Genomic DNA, 25,947 nt, shown 5'->3' with positions numbered 1-25,947 from the left:
AAATAAAGTTTTAGCAACAGATATTTCCGAATTAATACCCATCTATATCTTTAATTCATCTCATCCCAATTTTGTAGAATTAAAGCTGCTGTCATAAGGGCTACTCAATCGAGGGCGGTTCTACTGGCGTACTGGATAACCAGCTCCTCGATCGCGGCAATCAGCTGTAAGGGGGAAACACCATTTCCTTAAAGGCGCTAATTCAAACTTAAAAGCCACAGCCAGCGTCCCAGCCGGGAAACGCCTGTTCACACCTCTGTCAATTGAAGCACAGATCGTAGCCCTCAGCCTACCACTCCTTAAAATTAACAATTTTAACTAAATAGTCGCCAAATTACACAAGACACAAGGCACTCAAGTCTAGTCACCAGCGACTGAGTGAAAAGACTGACCATGCGCAGGAGGAGGCGGAACCAAGCTGTGGAGGAAAATTTGATTGGCACTCAGTCTGGCTAATGGCGAAGAGGAAATCTCAATGAGTGGAGTGTCGGAACAACGAGGAGGAAAAGATGGTACTTAAGTCTGTATGAATGGTTAAGATTTTTGGTCAAAATATAAGAATGAAGTCTGTCACAAGCTTCTGTCCCAACACTTTTCCTAAATATTCTAAATTTATGACATTTATGATATGGATTCACATATTGCAATATTTGATGTATGTGCAGAATTGATTTTGAAACCCAGCTCTTGATGGGAATAATGTTTCCAAAGTACAAATATTACACAAGTAACACACTTGCTATGAATACAAAAACAATTTTTTAATCTCTAAAATAAAAAAGAGGATGCCTGGCTATTTAAAAAAGAGAAAATAGGCAAAAGGTTAATTGTAACTCACGAATTTACCTTGTCCCATTTGTACTTAGTCTGGACCAAAATATTAATCACTTTATTGAAGTGCAGACTACCCTTGCATTTGCCAAAATTTAACACTTAGCAACTGCAAAATAATTCAATAATTCAATATACAATAGAAATAAAATTCTAAAGTCAAAAGTTCATACAGGCAACCATAGTCTCCAAAACTTTACAATGTAGACTGTGAAAGCTCAATAGGCATATCACAGACCAAGTCTCAAATAGTGCACAAGATGCTGGAGAATGAGAATGCCAAAACAGAAAACTTAAATGCCGAGAAAGAAACAAATTAATGTTAATGTACACATAACCACCAAAAGTCAGAAGATAATATTTAAAGGATTGTTCACAGGAAAACTGTCATGAGAAAGTGTCTACGTGTATATATTTATCATAGATTTACACACAATATTATTTAAATCCTATTACTCCTTTTTTCTTGTAAAGATAAACTATATTTTGAGGGAAAGAAGGGAGGCTCACTTCTGAATTTACTGGAAATAATGAGATGCAACCTCAGAATACTTAAATTAAGTCAATAAGAAGTCATGAATGTAAACAGTGTTTTAAAAATAATTGCTTAATTTGGGCAAAAGTGGTGGAGAATAATTTATGCCCAAAGAAAACAGCAGAAGGGGTTTGCCAGGAATGATAATCAATGGAAATATATCATTATAGGAAAAAAAGTCCTTCTGGTCTACTTTGAACCATACCGTAATACTTCAGCTGGAAAAGTAGAGACACAAAGATAAGATTTTTAATTTTTTTTTTTAAATCAATGGACTAAAAGGGAATGTGTGCACGCACATGTATTAACACAGATATATATATTCCAGTGAACATATATAAGGTAGTAATATTCATGTATTTCAATCTCACAAATAATGCAGGTGGAAATAGAGACTACCTAAAAAGGTAAAAAAATGCCAGGTAGTACTCTCACTCAATCAGAAGGGGATGCAAATTCACATGCTCTGCCACTATATAAAATAGAAGGTAGTATACCCCAATTTTCATACCCATTTCCTGCCAACTCGCTTCATTTAGGAAGATTAAGTGATAATAGGAAAGACTGTGCAGGACCTACAAATCAATTACCTAGACATGGTCTTCCTGTTCATTATGAAGATTGTAGATTAAACAAGCTACTGAGCAAATGACAGTAAGTCTTATGAAATTCTGCTTCATTTGAAGTAGAACATTTGTTAGCTGGTTTTAAACAGGAATAGTTTTAAAGGTGGGGTACATAAAGTGGCTACTATTTTATGGTACTCTTAACAAATGTGGATATTGACAGTTCTCCATTTTTACATGCACAGGGAAAGAAATAATCTAATATTATCAGAACTGATTATACTTCTTTCTTTTCTAAAGAAAACATGCAACCAAATCAACTTAAGTAGAATTCTCTCCTATGTTCTAGAAATTTATCAGCCAGAAGACAATAGAAATCTTAAGAGAACAGACGCCTCTAAAACACCTAATCCAATATCTAAGCTTTAGGACGGTTATAAAGGGAAGAAATAAGAGAGCTGACACTACCAAGAATAAAATATGCCTCAGAGAAGGTTCACCTACAAACACTACTTCCACTCGATAGTAAAAATGCAGCTTCTGGGTTCTCTCAATTTATTTCTGTCTGTCAGAATGCCATAAAGAACAAAAATTAAGATCCTCCATCACCACATCAAATGATTTCTCATTAACATTTTAACATAAAAAACTTGGTATACACATAGGTTCAAATACATTACAGTTTCCAGAAAAAGAATGCCAGGAACAAAAAGAGTGAAGCTTTAGGGGGGCACCACTATTTGTACCAGAGTCCCCTCCTTCTGAAGTTGATTATGTGTACTACTAACAGAAAAAAAATTACCGAACAGACCACCAGTTGCTCCAAAGCCAACATCTGCTGAAATACAAAGTAGTTATGAATGGCAAAATGGAGGACTTAAGAAACGGCACACATACCCTATTAATTCCAGCAGGGGCAAGATGAATACAATGTAACACCCCATTCTAAGCAAGGATAGTTAGTCTGTTAGTTAGTCATTACACCCATTCCATGTCTCATAGATAACAAGCCTCGTGTTATCATGAATTAAAGAGCTTTCTTCCTAGGGTCGATCTCCTCTGGCTGTTCCTGTGTTGTAGGACTCCTTTCTGCTTCTTCTAGACAGAAGGGAAGGATGGGCTCAAGATGGAATCCCAGCAAATGCCAAGCCTTGATGGGTCTCGAGAGAACCCCACATCCCACCCACCCCCATCTGCTATTACAGTAAGAGATTACACAATGAAAACTACTCTAAAGGACCGAGCAAATGCCAAGTAGTAATGATGTCCCTTCTAAATCCTTTAGCCAATAGTTGGTTCTGGATCAGCTAAACCTGTACACTGCAGGCCAGGAGGATCTCTCTTAGTCAGTGGAACTGTAATATCGTAGCAGGCCGGCAAAAGGGTTCACTTTTGAGCCACGAGCAATTCAGAGACAGCACAGCACTTTTGCTCTAGAGGTCCTGGCTGAAACAGCTCTGGCCATCAGGGCCGGTGGTTTCCTCTCGTGTGTACAGTTGTTTCTGGTATCGTGCTGTTACAGGAATGCCTCCTGGTATGCTGGGGAGTGGGGAAGGGAAGGAACAATGTTAGCTCAGTCTATAAAATGTACATATCTGCCTCCTGGAAGTTTATCTGTCTCCTGCTTAAATCAAGAACTAAAAGATCTTGAAAAATCTCACAAGATTCCAGAAGAAGCCACTTCAAAAGAGCACATGCAATTTCATGTTAAAAAATTGTTCTACATATTATAAGTGGGACTGTGATAAAATGAGCATAGATGTACCCGAGAAGAAATATTGCGAACTTTTGGCGGAAAGCCTCTTCAACCCAACTAAAGCTATAACCAGAAACTTTTAAATTTGCATGTAACAGCTTGATATTTAGCGGACAGGATTTGTCAGCAAAGCTGAACAATTGCCACAAGCTTATAAATTTGGCTGATCGGTGCATTACCAGCACTTTAATTTATGAAATATATTATATTGTGAAAGAAGTTGTTTTTAATCACTTTATCTAAAACCAACTGTAGTGTTCAATATGTTATGGAATTAACTCAATAATTTGGATAATCCTTCAAAAAGAGATAATAAATAATAACAACCTGATCTATAGTATATATTAGGACAGAACAGAATTTCTTGCCTTCAACAGTCAGAAAAAGCAATAGGATACTATCCTCAGCAGCATTTTCTATGGCAGAATGAACAACCTTTGTGTAGTTATTCAGTCCTGAAACTTTTTTTTGGCATAAGAACTTCAATAGCGATGTGAAGTAGCTAAACCATGTCACTTAACTGAACAAAAATAGGATTTCTGGCCTTTGCAGGAAAGTGGGGTGTTTTTTTTTAAAAAAAAGTTACATTGATTGCTTAATTAGCAAGCCTAAAACAATACAAAAAAAAGGCATGCAGTTGGTTTCTAGTAGGAAACTGCCAAATTTCAATAGCACAACAGAAGGGTTATGGGGATCCAAAAAGGAGTATGCTTATGGTTCTTTGATTTTTTTTTCTCCACTTAGGTTTCACAGAAAGTGTACACCAACAGAGTTTTCATAAAATGTGATTTCCTCAATTAAGTGGCTTGCCATTAATTAATGTTATTATTTCTTTAGTTCTATGTGAAATATTCTAAAATATTTCTGACCAAATAAGAAGCTCTCCCATTGGCTGATACAATTAGAACACCAAAACTATTCAACTGATTTGTTCTGAGACAACTTGCTTCAGATGATTAAAAATGGATTCACTCAGGGAAACTGAAGACATTTATTATTGACATATTCATGCAGTGTGCTTCCACCACACAGGCCTGAGCAATAGCAGTTTCTCTACTTTACAGGTAGTCCTTGACTTACAGTGGCAATTGGGACCAAAAATTCAGTGACTAAGCAATGCAGGGTGACATCATGTGACTGCATTGCTCAGCAACAGCAATTCCTGCAGTCCCTGTTGCTATTGTTGTGAGCACCTCTTCAAAACTTTCTGCTGGCTTCCAACAACCACAGTGGGGATTTCAGCAGGAAGCTGCAAGTCCCAAGCAGCTCCCAAGCACGCTAACAGGCAAATAAATGGCTACTGCCCAGTGAGAGAGGAAGCAAGGGATTCACGGGTGGCTGGGGAGATGCGGCAGGAGTATGAGGCTCAGAGAGGCTGCATAAGGTTGCATGAATTGTGGGGGCAGAAGGATGCAAGTGCAACAGGGCTTGGGGTGGCTGCACAAATGTCCATCGAGACAGTGCAAGTGTGAAGCTTGGGAAGGCTGCACAACCAGCAGAAGAGGTGCGATATGAATGCAATGGGACTTGGGATAACCACATGTGAGGAGTGTGCATGATTGGTCAGGTACAGTAAGTACAGTAAGCAACACTTGAGCATCCCAAAGGCAGAGGAGGGTTAGGAGGCAAGCAAAAGCCAAAGGTGTGAACCTAGGTATCTCTTATCTCCTTCAAGCCAGAAAGCACAGTCCCAGTCCCATGACTTCCCTTTAGTGACCACTTGGCTAAATTAGGGTTGTTGAGTGAGGACTACACTATCTCTACTCTGTCAAATGGCTAGATTATTAGTATCGCCATTCCTGTGCTTAAATTTGATCCAGAGCATTGGGAACAAATTTGGGGTAGGCACAAAGGATGGTGTGACAACAGAAATTCAATTCAGAGAATAAAGAAACATCAGTTTATTGCTGAATGTACTGGTATTTTCTCACTGTGCTTATTTGCCCTTGTACATATTTTGGCAACTTGCAGATACATAAATCATCAAACATAAATAAAACACCCAGATTTTTAAAAGAAAAACCACTCTTATCAGCAGAGTGAAGAACAACAATTTAAACCAGAAAATATTGAAGTTATCTGAAAGAATAATGAGGCAAATGTAACCTGCCCATTAAGAATAATTTTTTTTTCTGACTGCTTCATAATTTGTTTTTCTATGGGGTTTGGCATAGATGGGCTAAGGCAGAGTAAAGGATATCAAAGGATAGAGTAAATAGCAAAATGCCTAAATTTCCATTCTCAGCATCATAATTATGGTTGCTAGTCACGAGGAACATTTTTTTAGGAATATTAAACTATGTGGCTTTCTAAAAGGAAAGCATATTAATTCAATTTAATAGAGGGATGCAAAACTTTATTACCACCAAGCATTATATATCACTAAACATTAACACAATTCAGTGGTCACGTCTGAAAATTACATCCGTTATTTTAGATAAAAAAAAATAAAGCACTTACTGATTCTTGTGTTTGAAGCCACTGATATGAGCTTGATACTGCTCTATAGAATTCAGTACTATGTTACAGTCATTGCAGGGATATCCCTTTGCAGCTGAAAATATCACAAAATTTGAGCATCAAATTAGCTGAATTAAAGAGCCAAGTCGATATAATTAACCGTAAAGAGGCATTCACAATGACTATGTACTGTGATGCTAGGAATTCTAAGCAGTGTCATTGTCAGTTTAATTTATACAACAGAGCAGATTTATGGTCATATATCCAACTTTCCTATTTTTTAATTATAGCATTTGCAGGGAGTTCAAAACTTAATTTGAACATTAATGAAGTGCTGTTTTCAGGATTTAAATGTATGCTTTCAAACAAAACAATTGTTACTGCGGTATACATGGGTGTGTTCAATTTGGAAAGAGGCATCTTGAGAGGAGATTAACATTATTGCCTTTCAAAGAGCTGCTCTGAGCCCACCATGAATGCAATGGTATTAAAAAATAATAATAATGGGAGTTCTGATCACTGATCTCCTGAAGCTTGATTCTTTATGAAAACTGTAGAACTCCGGCCACAGAGCTATATTTTTGCATTACTCTCTTTCTCAGACCCTTAAACTATACCAGAAGGAAAGTGAACATTTGTTGCTGTTAAAAAACTATTAAATGGAATGTGACACAAACACACTGTTCCAAATTGTAGTATATTTTGCAATTCATCTGTTTCTGGTTAATTAAGTTATGTTAGAAATATTTTCCTTGGTAAGAACTGCAAGCAACATATTCAACTGAATACTTTGCCATGTAGTTTTTACTGAATGTTTGAAAAAGGCCAAAAAAGACACATCTGTCAGATTATCTGGGAATTATAATAATTTTAAAGGCAAGAAATATATAAAGGTCCTCTTCCCATTCCAGAGGAAAAGAATGAAGAATGGTGACAATCAACAGATAAGAGCCTTGGTGGCGCAGCAGACTAAAGTGCTGTTAAGTAGCACCAGCTGCCTGCAATTACTGCAAGTTCAAATCTCACCAGGCTCAAGGTTGACTCAGCCTTCCATCCTTTCGAGGTAGGTAAAATGAAGACCCGGATTGTGGGGGCAATAAGCTGACTTTGTATAAAAAAGAACACCACTTGGGGGGCCCGAAAGTTCTACTAAGCAGGTATATACAAAAGTATGAAGGCTATTGCTTAACGCATTGTAAGCCGCCCTGAGTCTCCAGAGAAAGGACGGCATATAAATCAAACAAACAAACAAACAAACAAATAAATAAATAAATAAAAATGTTGATTCTTAAAACATCTACAAAAATAATTAAAATGTATGTTTCTGAATGATTCTTTATAATCAACAGAATCAGCTATTTTTAAAATCAACAGGATGGAAGTTGCAGATTGGACAATTACCTAAAATTCTCATTATGGAAGCTTTTAAATAATGCTTCTCTGGGTTGCTATTTCCCTTGCTATGAACCCCAATAACACCCAATTATGACTCTATCTTATCTATTTTCCATCCATCCAATCCAACCCTCCATCCAGGATTACTGTTGCCAAGCAATGCGGTCATGTGACATCTTGCTTTATGACATCATTCAGTGACAGAAATTCCAGTCTTAACTGCCTTCATAAATCAAGTGCTAGCTATACTTAAAATGAAAAGAGGGATAAATGAAGATAAATATTTGGGAAGAAGATGTTTGTGGTATTACTGGCACTCACAAGATTGAGTAGTCATAAGTCAAGAACTACCTGTAAAAACAAACACTTAATGGATAGTTAGAATGATAATTCCATCACAGATCTCTGCAAAGCAAGAAGGGAGTTGCAGGAATAACAATAAATGAATCAGAATCTTCAACTTGAAGTAAGATGAACTGCACATACAGAGGCACAAAAATGGGCAATATGGGAGGATATATTTGGGTTCGTATCAGATAAGAGGAGCAACAAATGGAAGTTAAGCTCTCTGCCTGGAAATATTTCAGGATGGGGTAGATGAGAATCATTGTCTAAAGTACGTTCCTATGAAACGTCAATATTATACTAGATAGTTAATAGGAGGCTACAGCAAACCTTTTGGAAGAATCCTCCAAATTATAGAATTAAATTGAAGCTCCGTTCACAAATCTATTGTTTTATTTCCAGTTATTTTTAAACATTTCTTTAAAAGGATATTTTTACCACACTGATATTATTTTGAGAGGTCTATCTTTTTGGTCCATATATGATTTTCCTATTCATTTTGATTCAAGTGGTCACATGGCCAGACTATCAGGATACTCTGTTTTTATATTGATAGTCTCATGTGGCTGCCAAGAATTTCTTATCCAAATTACTAACAAGTTCTATAATCTGTTTTTAAAAAGTGTATTTTGCTAACTGCTAATTCTTCATTTACTTGTTTTATTTTACTTACAACTCATGAAGTTATTTTATTTTACTTACAATCATTTTGCTTAATTCTGAATTCTATTTTATCGCTAAACTACCAAATGTTATCCTTATTTTGACATGCTTTCTACTCACAGTAATGGTATGGATCATTTGTATCACTGTCAACATTTAAATTTCCCACTTTTTATTTATTCGTTTTGGATACATTGCATATGATTCCTCTTCATTTTCTTTCTAACAAAAACCTTCCACACTAGATTGTAGCACTATAAACAATGAAACCATATTTTTACAGCTCATGAAAAATTAAGAATTACCATGTTTCCCCCAAAATAAGACCCTTATATTTTTTTGAACCCTGAAATAAGCGCTTGGCCTTATTGCCATGCGCTCAAAAGCCCAATTGGGCTTATTATCAGGGGATGTCTCATTTTGGGGGAAACAGGGTAGTTGTAGAAATTCCCCCACCCATCGTTGCCTCTCTTAGCATTGGCCTCAATTCACTTGCTCTCGTTTTAGTGTCCAAGTTTTAGATTTGGGAGAGTTTTAAAGACATTTGTGAGAAACTGAGATGCTTCTTTTCCCAAGCCCAGAATTTTCAGGATGTCTCTTCTAATTCTGTCCTCATCTAGAAGGAGCAGTTCCACATGAATATAACCACTGTGAAAAGTAGAAGAGTATATTTTGTTTCCAATTACATAAAACAGGTAGTCCTTGACTTACAACAGTTCATTTAGTGATCATTCAAAGTTACAATGGCACTAAAAAAACTGACATGATTGTTTTTCATACTTATGACCATTCTAGCACCCCCAGGATCACACAATCAAATTTCAGACTCCTGGCAACCGATACAGTGATTCACTTAACAGTTGTGGCAAGGAAGGTCATAAAATGGAGCAACATTCACTTAACAAATGTCTTGCTTAGCAACAGAAATGTTGGGCCCCTAAGTCAAGGGCTACCTGTCCAAAAGTGAGGCAGCCCAATATCATGTAAGACATAAAAAGCAAAATAAAAGTTAGTTATGGCATTATGAACATGTACAACCGATTCTGTTCTTTATTCTGAAATTCTTCTATAAAACACTCACCATTGGAAACAGCTGGTTCCTCGGGAGTTCTCCCATAGTGTGCCATTAGCTTAAGCTTAGTTTCCTGCTTTTTGTGTTTTTTGCCGACATAGTGTTGTTTTGCCATCAGTGGATTATTGAATGTAGCATGGCAGAGACTGCAGAATTTGTCTGGGTCAGAAGTGTTTTGATTCTCTTCATTAGTGGACACAGTGGTGGGAAGAAGATTAGTAGGCTCTTTCTGAATGGATAAAGCTGCTACAAATATAACCCAAAAGATAAAAAAACAAAAAGTTAGAGGAAAGATAAAAGCATATTTTCACAAAACCAGAACTATCCTCACAAGGCCGGAAATTTCCTTTCTTTTCTGCATAAAGGTTGAATGTTCTTAGCACATGCACATGTATATGGATTAAAAAACAAATAATCTGAAATGGCAAAATGATCAAGGATATGTATTTTGTGTGCTTCCATCAGGCATTTTACCATTGTGTTTCATCAAACTTGGGACATCGTATGCAAATTCTCAACTTAATATATATATGCTCTTGAACCTTACTATGTAGAGGACAGGGACTGCTGAATAGTGTTTGTACTATAATGTATATAAACCCTAGACTATTCTGATGAGAGGGTTTTTTTTCCCCACAATGCCAGGAGAGAACTCCTCTGTACCTTCCTGATCATACCTTCTGTTTTAGGAGACTGCTGCTTCAGTTTCAAATTCTTGGCATGAGTCTTGCCTAAGTAGTGAGAATTAGCCACAACAGGTGAAGAAAAGGTCATGTTACAGATGGGACAGCATTTGTTCCTGTCTTCACCGTTACTGCTCTGTTGCTTGTAAAAAGGAACACAGACATATATTGGGATTGAAGGGACAAATGGAAAGCATATCAAAATGTCCCATGTTCAGAAACTGGAACTTAAATGAAACTGTTAGCACCACTCTTTACTAAACATTGTCCTCTTTACTTAAAGCAAGACAGTGAAGTTAGCACAGAATTATTCAAGTAAGGCCTAATATGTTGAAGAATGGAAATAATTTACTAGTAGGATCTTATCATTAAACAAATGATGTCATCAGAGCGCTTTAGTTTAAAATAGGTTTATATGTTTCTGTAACAATATTAATTCACAATTGTCTCTGAATTGTATCGTTTCCCCCAAAATAAGACCCTGTCTTATTTTTTTTGAACCCAGAAATAAGTGCTTGGCCTTATTTTTGGGGAGGTCTTATTGTTTTGGGGCGCATGGAGCAAGACGGGGCTCCTTTTGCCGTCTTACCCGATTTCCAGCTGTCTCCCTAACCCTAACCAGAGGAAATGGCGGGGACTGGCTGCGCATACATTTAAACATTTTTGGGGAGGGTTTATTTTAGCGCATGCGCTCAAAAAGCCCGATTGGGCTTATTATCAGGGGATGTCTTATTTTTGGGGAAACAGAGTAGTCTTCCAATAAGCTTCTTAAATTTATTTTCATTGAAGACTGGATTCAATGTTTTTACAATAATGCCCAATGTCAAAAATTATCTCTGGAACATTGTACTATTGGCCAACACTTGCTGCACTGAATGCACCCGACAGATTTTTTATTTTAATAAATGTATGATGTGCTTATTCTTCTTTGGACTTCTGGTATTACCTGCTCTGTATCCAGCTTTATTTTTTTATTCTGACAGAATTCCTCTTCCCCATGGATAGACATGTATCTCCGAACTTTGTTTGCATGCTTCTTACTCTGAAGGAAGATAACAGAGGACAAGAAGACTAAGCACACCTATGAGCTTTTATACACATATCAACAATTTCAACAGCTACTTCTAGTTTAAACCTCACCTGATAATGAGCAAGCTTCTGGGATTCAGAGATGAGCACTGCGCTACATACTTTGCACTGGGTGTCAGTGAAGATGTGGCTATTTTCTTTGATCAGTTGATCCACTGTAAAAGGCAAGAAGAACATTAAATATGAATGTGAACATGTGTAAATAATTTAAAAACTACGAATTCTTGCAGTCACCAAGCAATCTTCATGGACTTTTCCAGAATAACACAGAACTCAAATATTCTTTGCTTTCTGACAAATATGAGTTAGACGTTCCAAAATGACTATTTTATTGCCTTAATCAGACAAAAAGCAAATACTTTTTGAGAAAAAATATTTTATTCATTACATTTAACTCAACAAAACAAAAAATAGTATCCTTGATGTTGGGCTTGACTCCTGGTGACTTCATGTTCCTATAGTTCTTGGTAACAATCTAGAAATAGATTGCCATTGCCTTCTCTTCCACTTGTAGAGAAAGTAATTTTAAGACAGCACAATTAGAGTCTACGTTTCTTTCAACAATTGATCCACATTCATTTTAAATATAATGTCAATGCTTCCATTAATCTTCTGTTAAAAAAATAACCTGGTCAATGGAAGTTTTTCTGTAAGAAACTATAGTTCTAGCATTGTTTCTGGCTTATAAATCTTCAACATTTAACATTTCTCATTGTGTCAAGAAGATAAAGAACCGTTTTATTGGCTGTTTTGGCAATATATGGCATGTAATGGCAGTGTAAATATGTAATTATCCTACACCAAGTAACTGCTATGTATGCATGGATTAAGACGACTAAAAAAATATGTGTGAATAGAGAATCACATCTATCATTGATCTGCAATTCTGTACAAACACACCCCATTTTACAAACTCCAGCAAATCATTACACTGACACAACAAATTACAAATACTGCTCTTAACAGCATTAGAAAAAAATCTCATTTGAATTATTACTTATCAATAGTAGAACAGAGTAAGAATTACCCTCAAATAACAAGCATTTGTGGTAATTTTATGTTAAGAGGTTTATTGTAGAATACGTGTTGTAGATAGTTTGCTTTGTCTTTTTTGTTTTTATAAAGATTATGGAAGCCACAGAACTGTGGAACACATGATGCTGATTTCTTATGCTGTTCATGACATTTCTGTGCAAGAATCTATTTAATAGAAAAGATTCATACCTAATACTGGTAATTGGGAACAGCTTTTCTAATCCTGCTGACAACCGTTACCTAATAAACATTCCAACAGCTTGTAATAATGTTTAGTGAAAGTTCATCAACTGTATCCCTTTCCAGTTTAGATTTGAACATTCTCCTTACCTGTTTTTAAACTTTGGAAGAGTCTGAAGCTCAACATAAGGAACTAGCTATACATTATTAATTCAGACAGAAAATATAAGCTATTTGGGGACACAAATTCTAAGATTGCCATTACTACATGTGCAAATAAATCCACATTACTGTACATTTGATAACATAAAAATTCTCTACTATTTGTCACAAAGGGTCCGGCTCTTCTCTGACAAAATCCCATTTTGCCTCCTTATTCTATCTTCAAAAATTTTCTAACGTCCAGTGCAAGGTCAGAAATAAAATCTGTCCTTATCCATTTTGATTTAAGATGAGCATGAGAACTAGAAAGTATATATTCATGGCTGAGATTCAGAGGAACTATTTATAAGAGATATTATCTTTCCTGAAGATGTCATTTTAGGTAAGATAGTGTTGAAGATCTCTTACTAACTTATTGACAGAGAAGGTAAACTGGATCTACTGAAATGTTCTGATCATTAAGACAAATTCGTAGGCTTAAAATTCCTTTTTATTTGTAACCAGCACACCGAATTTAAATTCTATCAAAAATAAGATCAATCCAATAATCTGCTCATTACTGATGTAGAACTGTTAAATTCACACTTTAAATTGTGTTCCAAAGTGGACCAGTATGTCTATCACAGATTAAAAGAAGTGAGACAACTTCTGGTGTTCTAAAATTATTACAAAGTCTGCAAGTGTTTCTGTTCTTTCTTATTATCAAATGTATATCAATAGACCTTGATGACTTTATAGAAGCTTCAAATCTACTGGAGCATAGTTCCTAGATGGAAAAAAGGAAAGTAATACCCTTCCAGGTATTGAATTACAATGACCAACATCCCTCATCATTTATCATGCTGGCTCGATTGCTACAGTAAGAGTCAATATTTCAGGTGTACTTAAAAGATCTCATATTCTCAATCTTAATTTAGACAATGATGATTTAACTGATTTTATGCTATAATTTTCACAGCCCTATGCTTTGGGGGAAAAAATTAACTAAAACTAAAGACAACCTGCAATCTTTTATTTTCAAGGGCCCAACTCATTTTACTGATTAAATAACAAATGGTACTATGTTAATTTAGATAAACAAAATGCAGAAAATCTATAGGATTATGCAGGCACATATTAAAGGTATAGGTATTTAATATATACTTAGTACCACAGATGAAATTAACCAATGTGATTCTGTGCAAACTACAGAAGGTAATTTAAGAAGTGAGATTAAAAAGGCTTATTTAAAAGATTATGCCCATAGGATTCTAGTTGAACATTTATTTATTAAAATTTTTTTGCTGCCCATCTCCCCTGTAAGGTAACTTTGGGCAGCTTACAGGTTATAAAAAAAGGAAAAATAGTTAAAAGATTAAAACAATACAGAATTAAAATATTATTAAGAACTAAACTATAATATGGATTAACAGAACTCGCTATATGAGTACATTCTTGGGAGAGAATTTCTCTTAAATGATAAACTATAAGACTGTTACAAAATATGATACAAAACTGCTCTTCACGTTGGTGCTTATATTAAAAATGATAGAGAATATCAGTGATGCGCTAACTCTAATTCTGAACAAAGTAACTGCACAGTCCACTTACGGTTACTCTCCCCAGCAGCTTTCTGAGACTGCAGAGGGAACAGTATGCTCTTCCTATCTAATTAGCTAATGACGAGAAGGATTGGGGTGACATGATAGCAGTCTTCCAGTACTTAAGGGGCTATCACAGAGAAGAGGGGATCAATCTATTCTTCAAAGTACTTGAGGGTAGGACAAAAAGTAATCACAGCTTATCGAAGAAAGATTCAACCTAGAATTTAGGGAAAAGCTCCTGTCAGCTAGAAGAATTAGTTAGGGGAATGGCTTAGCTCCAAAATTGTGAGTGCTTCTTCACTGGAGGTTTTTAAGACTGGCAATCATTTGTCTGAAATGGTATAGGGTCCCTGCTCGAGGGGATTGGACTAGAAGACCTCCAAGGTCCCTTCCAACTGTTACTCTCTATTTTATGATACCAACAGGACAAAAATAATTGGCTAGGGGGAGCTTAGTATAATATAAATAATATTTTAATAACTGAACAGATAACCACATTTTGCCTTTCTTAGTGCAAAGAAGCATGCCCATATAAAGATAAGAATACGTATATAACTAAATATCTAAGTAGCACAGTAAACAAAATAAAATGAATAGACTAGGAAAAAGTACCTTTCTGGTCACCAAAAGATGAACCCAACAACCCCTTCCAGGTAGAAGGCAATTTGTAGACTTTTTCCTGTCCTGTAGAAGAAAGCTGTTGTCTTTCAATTGCATATACTGATTTCGGTTGACTATAGTTCCATTTTGAATAAATTTTAAGAAGTTTTCTACACACAACAAAAATTAGAAAACCAAACTATGTTTAAATAGTTAGCAAATACATTATAGCTAACTGATGGTCCCATAAGTTCTTAAATTGACTCTGTTTCTTTCCTCTTTTATAAGATAGGACTGTCAGGTCTATCTTTCAGTAACAACAAAGATAGTTCATAATTAAGTCCTACTACTTTCTTGATCACTGAAGATGAAGCCAATAGAACAGGGATGTAGTACACATTCCTATGGAGTGAGTAGAGTTTAAAGTATCTTCTGTAGCAGCATTTACCCGAAGGCTCAAACTTGTCTATTTTATGTTAAATGACTATCTGCTTCAGCTATTGTCCTACAAATAGTGATCAGCACTGGTAGCTAATGGAATGTGACTCTACAGGAATACACTATCATACTATATCCAGTAGGTGAATTCATTGCTTTCTTCTTCCTTAACTCCTTCTCTCTGGTTTTGAAGGTGAGTGAAGGCAAAAACTTCTCCCTTATTTTTCTTGTCAATTAAAGAGCTTGCCTCCACCAAGCAGATACTAATACCCACTTGTATCTGCATGTGGGCTCCATGATGCAACTGAAATTAAAAAAAATTTTTTTTTGCAATTGTCCATCCACTTGGAAAATGATGGCATTAATTTGAGGAACATTTTCTTTGGACCTTAACTTCTCTATCTTTGGAAGCATGTTTTGTTAGTAGACCTGAGAACTCCAGCAACTGTTTCCCTACCCTGCTTTTTGCTCATATAACGTTTAAGGTGAGATCTCTAGGCCAAAAGGATGAAATTGGTCTTCTTTAACACCTTCACAAGGGCTGTTTTCTATTAGAATGGAATTAACAGATATTCCAAATATCTTTTTTTTAAACCAATCAATGTTTAATTGAGTAGTAGGTTCCTGGTTGGTTAATGCCTGAGATGCAGAATCAGCAATGCACTCCCAAAGCCACTGAAAATATTAGTGTAATCCAATGTTCACCTAGATCACTTGTGGAGAATGAGAGAGGGTGCCAGAAGGTTGCTTTAGTTTAAGAGACCTGGCACTTGTCCACTGCTCACCTGCTACCTGAAGGCTCCTCTGATTGATGCAACTGTGAGTGCTCGAATCAGCTCAAATATAGATCTATAAAGTTATAAAATTATTTTTGCCCCAGCATTCTCGTACTTTAATTCTTAGTCTCCAAATGGCTTTTCTACTGTGGCTGTTTTTTGGTGTGCTCATCTACTGTACTTGCCAAAGTCCTTCCCATTGCAGTGTTGGTACCAAATGTTTATAATTTGTGAAGCTTCAGCTGTGACTTGAATTTTTTCCTTTCCTGGGTTTTTTTCCCCCTTGCAGTCCTCAAAATAAGACTGAGAAAAGCCACTGCTCCTTCTAGCCAACAAAACTAAGGACTGAAATGAAGGAGTTTCCTCCATAACATAGGAAGAAGTCTTAAGATCCTCCTAGAAGAGGTGGAGTGAAATCTTCCCTATCAGCTCCATCTTTGGTAACCAAGAAAGATGTATTTAAAACATATCCGTAGCATTAAATGCATCATTTAAAGAGATGAAAATATTTCTAGGCTGAAAATTGGCAACCCTAATAAAAAAGTTCAAGGTTTGATGAAAACTGAGAAAACATAGCATCAGGTACAACTAAACCTTTAAATTTCTGCATTTACTGCATCACTGCATAATTACTATCTTCCTACAAATTGCTTGTATTCTATTCAGGGTGAATTTGATTTAAATCGAGTCGATTTAAATTATGATTTAAATCATGATTTAAATCACTAGTAAAAAGACTTGATTTAAATCAATTCGATTTAAATCATAATTTTTAAAGAGCAACTGTCATCTCTGCTACTCCTTTGACCCACTGTTGACTCACCGATAGTCCCAGTGTTGCAGAATATATAGCCTTGTGCTACATAACTAAGCTCCATTTCATGCTGAATAAACTAAATTATTTATGTATCTTAAATAAAAAACTATCTTACGATAGATTTTTACCCCAAAAGTTTTTTATTAAAATAAATTCAATAAAAATAAAAAAATCTGATTTAAATAAAAAAAATCCGATTTTTTTTTTTAAAAAAAATCATTGATTTTTATCCACCCTGATTCATTATTTTTCCCACTTAAGTTCCTGATAACATGGCTTTTACTGTGACCAACGTATTTAATTACCATAATCATCCATCCATCCTTTTTTGATCTGGTACCAACTCTACACTTACTGAGTTTGATTCTAATATGTGATGAAAGATTAAATGAAAGTCTTGGCCCTGAAAAGGTTGCCTATTCCAGATTTTTATGTTATCTAAATCCAATCTAATCCAATCCATGGTGTTCTAGAATAGGCAATGTACCCATAGAATTGTCAGGCAAGGGACAAAATCTAGCTATTACTACATATGCTTAACTATTATTGGATGTGCCCTCACTACTGATGTGATGTAAAGAGATTTCCTAGTAAGATATTAGCATCCTTCTATAAGCCTGCAAGGAAATCTAGAACATTGGCAGGAAAAATCATCTGGAGCAATACTATTTCTCTACCAGGTAATAAGCCTCTTAGGTTCTCAGAAATCACCCTTTCAATGTAACGCTTTCAGTTTCTAATATATGACCTGTTAAATATCTATCATACATTTCTTTAGCATGCCCTTCCTCAACACAGTGTATCTCCCCAATGTGTTGTAATTTGATTTATTTGATATATAATGAGCAACAGTTTGGGGAAAACTCTTTTAGAATTTCAACTCTGGAAGTCCAGTTTATATGTATAATGAGGGAGGCAATATATCAAGTAGGATAAAATCCAATACCAGGAGTAAATCACTGGCAAAAGTCAACAAGCCACACAAAATTAACTCACTGCGCTGTATTGATTTAGAAACGATTATAAATACACGATGCAGTTTTTAATCCTTTGTGTTTGGACTATTAATCCTTGTTAGAATCAGTATCATGGCCATTATTCTCTGGAGATGAAGTTTCACAGGTTCACTCTTCTGGAAGATTCCAGGTGGAGGGGGGACCCAATAAACCAGAGGTCTTAAAGCTGCCAAGTTTGAAGACCCTCCGCAATAAACCCACACAGGGAAAGAACATTTTTTTCTCTCACCACACCACTAAATTCCCCGAGACACTAATTCTAAAGTTGTCGACCGAGAGGCGAGCGCCGTTTCCCTACAGCACAACGGAAACGGAGAACTCCTACACCATCTTATTAACAAGTAACGGGGTTTAGCGCGCGCTTTCGCAAGCTTGGGACTCAAAAAACCCCGTCCAGATTCCCGACTGATTTTCCTTTCAATCTCAAAGCGTCCTCCAACTTCGTGTCTGTCGGGCTGTCGCCGGTAACGAATTCAAACGAAGAAGTCTCCGGAGCTCTCGGCTTGGCAAGAGCTGGAAATGTCGAAGCACCTTCGGGAGGAGGCAGAGAGAGAGGAGGCAGAAAGAGGGAGGGAGGGAGGGGGGAAAGTAACGTTTTGAGCGGCGCTCGTTCTGCCACGTGATGAGCGAGGGGGGAGGATCAGCCACCGGTCTCAATCCTTGAAGCCCCGCCTGAGAGCTGCGGGGAGAAGGGTAAATGGCCAACATCCCCAGTCCTAATTTTTGACGCAATACCGCACGCTTATGGGAACAAGGTAGGACGATAAACTACAAGGCCACCGGTCGTCCGCAACAGCACGGCAGAAACACCTCAGCCTCACCTGCCTCTTTTCCCACCGGCAAGGCTGAAGCGTCCCCGTTGCTACCCGCTTCGTCCGCCATCTTCTTCCAGCGTCGCCGCCCCCGAAGTGTCGGCTCTTCTCCCACAACTCCGAAATATCGCGAGAGGTCCCGAACCCCAAGGCGCATTACAGTAACGCGAGAGGCCCGCTTCCTTAATCGGCACGTCGAAAAGTGGGAAGTCTCCGTTCTCGCGATGCTTCATTTCAAAGCCTGGAGGGGGAGGAATAAGAACACGTGACTAAAGCTGAGTCTACAAGTGCCCGGAGATGGGCGGGCGTTAGGTGGTGACGGAAGTCTCGATTGCCGTTAACTCGGCGCAGTCGACCGTTTTAAAGTTCCTCAGAAAGGTTTATGTTTCGCGCCATGCGTGAAAGGACTACACAATGCATTTGGGTTGTATGTCTTAAAACGTGCAATCTCACGTCCGTCGGAATCCTTGTGGCAATTGTGCCGACAATCTGAAACCCTTGCGGGAGTGAAAAAAACAAAAAAACAAAACCGATATAACCCCATGTCATATTTAAAAAACAAGCACGGGAGGCGAGAAATAAATGCTGTTAAATGAGGATGGGAAGAACAATGGCGAGTTGCATTCAAGGGCAATGCTTGGCCAGAATCCTACAAGACTCCTTCAGAATTGGGAGGGAAGCGAGGGAAGAAAAAAAAAAAAACTTGGGAGGAAAAATTAGCCGCTCAGCCGTGTCGCGCCTAAAGCACCGTAAACTCGTTAACACTTTACTGAGTTGAAAAGAGGAAGGTTACAAAGGAGAACAAATTCAAACTGTCTGCCTCCAGTTCCAGCGCCAACGATTGGAGCCAGGCTCGAAGGGGACACTTCTCTTCCCCCCCACCCCCAACGCCCCGCCCGGAGGAGAAGGCGACCCGAGTTCCCGCGCGCTCACGGCGCACGCGCTCCTCACGTGACCTTTCCCGCAGCGCGCGCGCGCGAACGAACGAGTGCCCTTCATCTTAGCTACGGGACTTGAAGCTCCCGGAGCCAACATGAATGTGGGCAAAAGGCCCGCTGTTGGCTCCGTTTGAATCTGCCGGCGAGAAGAAGCGAGGAGTCCAGGACTTGCCGTTGTCTCCTGGCAGAGTTGGATAGTTGGAGGGAAACGGGGTGTGGGGAGTGACATAGACCCGGTGTGGGGAGGGACTGGGCCGGTTGAGTACGGTAATCCCGACCCCTCGCCAAATTCGCTTGACAAATCTCTTTCGGATCTGTGGTGTGAAATCTCCCTCCATCTCGGGATCTTCTTCTCCCAGGACTGGGTTGTCCCTCCAGAGTGAATCCTGTGAGCCTGCCTTTTTTTTTTCCTCCTGGTTTTTTTCTTTTTGGAATTGGCGCTCTTTTTAGTTCACTTTTTCCGCCCAAAGCAGGACGGGGAAGTAAGTTTATAGGGATGCGTGGGAGGGGTGGGGTGGGGGGGGTCGCTGACGCAGAAATCGTCAGAAAAGGCTTCCCATAGGACGAAGATATGTGTGGTCTGTATGAATTTGATGTAAAGGCACAGCTGTGACAGTCCTTTCGGTTATGAGGAACCCAAAGGGTAGTAAGATGGTCACTTTTAAGTCAAATTGGTTCGTTCGATTTAAAAGTCACGTCCTTTCGGCCCTTGCCTTGCTTATTATTTAATCTTTTTCGTTTCGATAGTTTTTCTGGCGCTGGTGTGCTGCTACTTGCTTTTCACATTCCTGTGGGAAAAAAATCTTGTGTGCCGTTTTTCTGGTAACTTGCAGCATCTTCATACTATCCCGCCGCCATGATAAAAAGCCCGTTTTCACTAACTTTTATTTTTGGAACAAGGATGGTGGGATAACTCTAGGAAGTTCCTATATTGTAAACTATTAGTGAGGAAGATTATCCTGCAACTGAAGTCATTTTAAAGATGTCTGTTCCCAGTTTAATGTAGTTAGCCAAAGAGGATAGAACTTTCTGCCTGTCTAATATCTTTATGTAAAAAGAGGAATAAAACTCATTATTTGTGGCCTTATTTGCACTTGCAGTCCTTCAGACTATATTGTACAAAAATACTAAACAAAGCATCCCATAGGTGTTTATAACTGGGTAACTTTTAGATATTTTAAAATATTCTCTTAAGTTTTGGTTTTAATACCACAACAGTAGCACTTTCATTAGTATCTCTTTCCAGATGTTTTCCACTTTGTTTACATGCTGTTGTATGTCATAATTGTAAATACTGGTAGTACTATGTTGAAACAATGTTTAAAATTGAATGCAGGCAATGATTTTGTTGAATGTATCTTGGTTGCTCTTTGATTTTCAATAATGGGAAAATTTTGATTTGGATCTTGATTGAATGGAAAAGTTCTTCTTTTTTTTTCTTCTGTTTCTGGAGTTAAGGTAGGTGGGAGGACCTAGACAACTTCAGTTGATTGTAAAAAAGCGAAACACCACCAAAGTTTATTAGTAATTGAATGAATTATTTATTCATTTATTTGTCAAATTTAGATACCACCTATTTCACAGAGTGACTGAATGGGAGAACTTTAGGAAATTCCAGAACTATGGGCTAGACTTGGGAGTTGAAGCAGGAAATTAGAAACTATTTGTGTATTTTTGATACTTCCCAGTGGACTGCAAAACTGCTGTATGAGTTGTTTTGGAGATGACGAGAGAGGACCTAGGAAATACATGATGTAATAATGCATACATATATAAAATGTGTATCTATGTGTGTGTCTATATAACATATTTATAAAAATAAATAATTATAAAATATTTATATATAGTATAGCATGTAAAAATATATACAGTTAGTGCATGACTTACAACTGCAATTCAGGCCAAAATTTCTGTTGCTAAGCAAGACATTTGTTAAGTCCCATTTCACGACCTTTCTTCCCACAGTTGTTAAGTGAATCACTGCAATTGTTAAGTTAATAACATGGTTGTTAACTGAAACTGGCTTCCCCATTGACCTTTGCTTGTCAAAGGGTCACAAAAGGTGATCACATGATTCTGGAATACTGTAACTGATCCAGCAGTTTGAAAGTGGGTGACCATGAATAGATAGATGGGTACCACTTCAATGGGCAGGGTTAGTGGGGACATGAAAGTGCCCCCAACTGGGTGTCCTCCAGGCAATGGTGATGTTATCGGCTAATCCTTTCAACCCAAACTGCTTCGGTGTTCCCGACAGGACTGTAGTACTGTAGTTGCCAAGTGTCTGAATTTTGATCATGTGATCATGGGAGTGCTGTACCAGCCATAAGTCACCTTTTCAGTAGCATTATAGCTTTGAATAGTCATTAAATGAACTGTTGTAAGTTGAGGACTACCTGTACACAGAACAAACCTGCCTGCAACGGCATCATAGAAGGTCCCAGAAGGCAGGAAAAGGTTCGTTTACAGGGCATCACATAAGTATACCTTGCAGTACCATTGCACATTGGGAGGCTGAGCATACACCATTTTGATGCTACCCTGTCCTGTCTGTTTGCTGATTTCATATTTAGTTTGTGGTGGTCTTCCTTTAGTAGTGCCTAATTCTGTATTGTATGAAATTAAGCGTAAGCATGAATGTGCATGTTTTTGGACTAATGAACAGCCTCTTGGAATGTATCCTGTTTGTCAAGACAGGACCACCATATATAATATCTGTTGATCATTGAATTATTTCTATTGAGCAAAAAAGCCAATTATTTCCATTGAGGAAAACATTTTTTTTTTCAAAAATTGGTGAAGTATGTCCAGTTACTAATTGACAAAATGATCCTTAAAAGTCAAAGACAAAAAAAACTTTTTATGGCTCAGATACATTATAAAAAGACATTTCCACTTAATAAGATCAGAAAATGCATAGAAATTTTGTGATTAGTAAAAACATTATTTGAAAGTGTCAATGAATGCAGGGAAAACAAAGAAATTGGAAAGGTCAGAATTAGCAATGAAATATTCCAAGGTGATTTATTTATTTTAGCAATGATACTTTTTACAGATAATTTAAGCAGAATCAAATACAAGTATCAAATGTCCCAAAAAAATTTTTTTGGCATATATATATTCATGGATAACCTTAAAACATTTGCAAAATAAAAAGTAGAACTTGAGTCTCTATAGTAACCATGTATTCACTGAGGATGGTGAAATGCAATTCAGTGTAGATAAGTGTGCTTAGTAATGGAAGACAACAAAATTGTTGAAGAAGATAGATTACAGCTAATGAATGGTAATACTATAAGACAGTGGTCACCAAATGGTGGTCCCTGGACCACTGGTGGTCCGTGAGAAAATTTTGGTGGTCTGCAGAAAAATTATTTGCATTTTTTATATTGCACTAAATGAGGGGTCTTGAAACTACGAACCCTGGGCCGGATACATGCAATGAACAGTTGTGTTGCTGCAGAGAGTCTCCCCCTTTGGAGTCTTTTTGTGTGGGTCAGAGGGGGGCAGAAATTCTGACTTGGAGTCTGCTTCAGCCTCCTGGTGTGGGGCTTTGGGTGAAGACTGGAGAGAAGTGCTGCTGGTGGCGAAGAGCCAAAGGGCCTTGTTTCAGTGGGACTGCATCATGACCTGGAACTGGCTGACCATCTCAGTCCTCTGAGCCTCCAGGCGCCCGTACCTGGCCTTGCACTACTGCAGGTCTTCCCTCTGCTTGGAAAGCCTATGCTCGTAGTCCTGAGTGAAGTGCTTCTGCTGAGCCTCCTCCTCAGTCAGATCCAGTTTGAACTGAGCCAGCTGTTTTGCCAACTCTTTCCCATGGTGGCTGCTTAGCTCCAACAACTGCTTCCTTTTGGGGCCCTAAGGAGCCTGTGCGGGCAGGGGAGGAGTGGCTGGGAGGGGAGGGGTGAGTAGAGGCTGTTGAGGTGCCCCTTGACATGAGTGACATTGAGTTGACCATGCCCACCCAGTCACATGACCACCTAGCCACGCCCACTCAGCCGGTCATTAGGTAGATCATATTAGTGGTCCACAGGATTTAAAATTATGAATTTAGTGGTCCCCGAGGTCCGAAAGGTTGGGGACCCCTGCTATAAGACAATTGATGTCAGAAGGAAGATATAAATATTTAGAATTAATGTAGACCTTTGATTTACATGACTGAGTTAAGAAAATACTAGCTCTAATTATATAAGATGAATCTGAAAAATTTAAATGCAGGAAACATAATTAAACCCATAAACACTCGGGCTGCTCCTATTACTCAATATACTACAGGTATAATTGATTGGACATGGGCTGAATTAGATATCCTTGATAGGAAAGTAAGGGTATTAATCAGGGGTGAAACGCTCCCGGTTTGGACCGGCTCGGGCGAGTAGGTAGCGATGGCGGGCAGTTCGGAGAACCAGTAGCAAAAATCCCTGCCCCCGATGCCCGCGTGATCATCAGAGCCTTTTTTTTCTTTTAAATGGCTCTGACGAACGAAGCTCTGATGATCCCAGCTGAGTTGCCAGCTAACCAGTAGCAAAAATCCCTCCCCACCCACCCCCACCCCCAACCTCCAGCCTCCAGCTTGCTTACCTTAGCTGCTGGTCGCAACGCCTCCCTTGCTTCGCTTGCTGTAATACCTGCAATCCATTGCATCAGCAAGCAACTGAATCTCCCTGCCTGCAATCAAGCTCATTGGTGAGCAGCTCTACCTGCCTGCCTGCCTGCCTTGTACCTTCTATTGCAGGGGTCTCCAACCATGGCAACTTTAAGACTTGTGGACTTCAACTCCCAGCAAAACTGGCTGAGGAATTCTGGGAGTTGAAGTCCACAAGTCTTAAAGTTGTTGGAGACCCCTGTTCTATTGGGTAAGTTTTTTTCCCCTTTGGGAGCTTTAAAAAAATAGTTAATTAGGGGTTTTTTTTAGTTGTTCTTTTTTTAGACCTAGCCATTTAAAGTTTAGGAAGTTTTAAATTTAGCTGCTTTTATATAAAAATAAAATAAAATAAAATAATATTTGTGCAGCTTTCTGAGATTTAGTGTTTCTGTAGTGTTTCACTCTAACTACACAAACACACAAAATCTCACAAAGCTGTATGTGGAATTTTGTGTGTGTAAAGTGTGAAAGTTGGTTTTTTTGGGCTTTTTGTGGCTGTGTGAGGTTTCTGCTTGTTGCAGGGGCCATTTTGGGTCTAGCACAGCTGCTTTTACATTGTGGGTGAGCCAGTTGTGTTGTGTTGTGTTTTGTAGGTTAAAAAAGGGCAAAGAAGTGACATTGACTTGGCCACGCCCACCCAGTCACCTTACCACCAAGCCATGCCCACTAATTAAGCCACGCCCACAGAACCGGTAGCAACAATTTTTAGATTTTACCCCTGGTATTAATGATCATGAATCATGATTTCCATGTTGACAGATTTGTTGTAAATAAATTAGGGGATTATTCCAGGTAAAGCAAATGGTAGAATGAAAAAAATACAACTTGAATGATTATATCAAGCATAGTAACTGGTAGAAGATTGCAAACAGAAGGCTACTAAGTATTACACAAAGTAAGTATCTGATAGTCAAACTAAAACCTAAACTCCTCATGGGCAATATATTTATATTTTATGAATTCAATTTATATGGCTCCATGTCTTAAGCTTATTACCATGAGCAGCTAATAGAGAATAAAAACAAGGTAAAATATTATATCAATAAATAACCATATACCACCCAGAATAATATCAGCATTATCAATATAATCTTGATATAGGCACCCCCAGGCAGGGTTACAGAACCAGGTTTTACAGAAAGCCAAAAGGGTCAGGATAAGTCTAATCTCCAGGAGATGGCACCACAACAGAAAAGACTTCTCTTATGTCCCTCCAGGTGACCCTCTCTAATAGATGGGACCCAGATTGTGCTCTGCTGCTGGAACTCACAACATAGGTAAATATATTGAAGAAAAATCAAATTAAAATTTGACTTGGCTAAAAACTGCAATTCTTCAAAAAGAAGTTGCAGTAGCAATCCAAGCTATATAAACGTCATCAAAGCCAAAATTGAGCGCATTTTAGAAGAATTAACCTACAATACTGCATTTTAACCATTGCACTACCATAGCTCTTTCAACTGAAGTTGAAATATTTTGGAAGAGAAAGTAAATTATACTGCTAATAATAATCTGAACTCTTAAAACCATACCTGTAGACTAGCCAGATA

The 25,947-nt window shown here is 38.0% G+C and overlaps 2 protein-coding genes and 1 long non-coding RNA gene across 47 annotated transcripts in view; 2 read left to right on the top strand and 1 right to left on the bottom strand.

Annotated features, from left to right (window-relative positions):
* LOC117680139 (uncharacterized) overlaps window positions 1–13,417 on the top strand; it is a 36,692-nt gene extending 23,275 nt beyond the window's left edge. The window contains exons 4-5 of the long non-coding RNA XR_004595540.3: window positions 78–8,009; window positions 11,290–13,417. This is a non-coding gene — a long non-coding RNA (uncharacterized LOC117680139). The remainder of the gene's footprint in view (window positions 1–77; window positions 8,010–11,289) is intronic.
* ZNF346 (zinc finger protein 346) overlaps window positions 1–19,747 on the bottom strand; it is a 45,196-nt gene extending 25,449 nt beyond the window's left edge. For 4 of the 32 annotated variants that reach the window (XM_087887584.1, XM_087887589.1, XM_087887591.1 and 1 more), the window contains exons 1-6: window positions 18,824–18,971; window positions 11,447–11,550; window positions 11,253–11,348; window positions 10,301–10,448; window positions 9,633–9,869; window positions 6,149–6,242 (exon numbers count right to left, since the gene is read on the bottom strand). In XM_087887584.1, coding sequence (XP_087743710.1) covers window positions 6,149–6,242; window positions 9,633–9,869; window positions 10,301–10,448; window positions 11,253–11,348; window positions 11,447–11,550; window positions 18,824–18,971 — 827 coding nt within the window. Of the gene's footprint in view, window positions 1–2,473; window positions 3,472–6,148; window positions 6,243–9,632; window positions 9,870–10,300; window positions 10,449–11,252; window positions 11,349–11,446; window positions 11,551–14,967; window positions 15,040–17,291; window positions 17,320–18,823 lie in introns of those variants that run through there. The other 28 variants (XM_087887588.1, XM_087887590.1, XM_087887593.1 and 25 more) reach the window with 21 other exon arrangements.
* The window catches only part of UIMC1 (ubiquitin interaction motif containing 1), a 105,773-nt gene continuing 99,497 nt past the window's right edge, over window positions 19,672–25,947 (top strand). For 2 of the 14 annotated variants that reach the window (XM_034442522.3, XM_087887570.1), the window contains exon 1: window positions 19,672–20,140. Coding sequence is in view for 6 of the 14 variants with exons in the window: in XM_087887566.1 (XP_087743692.1) it covers window positions 25,632–25,674 (43 nt within the window). In the remaining 8 variants the exon portion in view is untranslated. Of the gene's footprint in view, window positions 20,235–20,284; window positions 20,575–25,614; window positions 25,675–25,947 lie in introns of those variants that run through there. The other 12 variants (XR_015732603.1, XM_087887569.1, XM_087887575.1 and 9 more) reach the window with 9 other exon arrangements.

The sequence above is a fragment of the Pantherophis guttatus genome, chromosome 2 (assembly GCF_059756535.1).
Source record: "Pantherophis guttatus breed Tessera chromosome 2, ASM5975653v1, whole genome shotgun sequence".
Classification (NCBI taxonomy): domain Eukaryota; kingdom Metazoa; phylum Chordata; class Lepidosauria; order Squamata; family Colubridae; genus Pantherophis; species Pantherophis guttatus.
The sequence above is the reverse complement of the archived record's forward strand: the minus strand, read 5'-3'. Positions and strand labels throughout refer to the sequence as shown.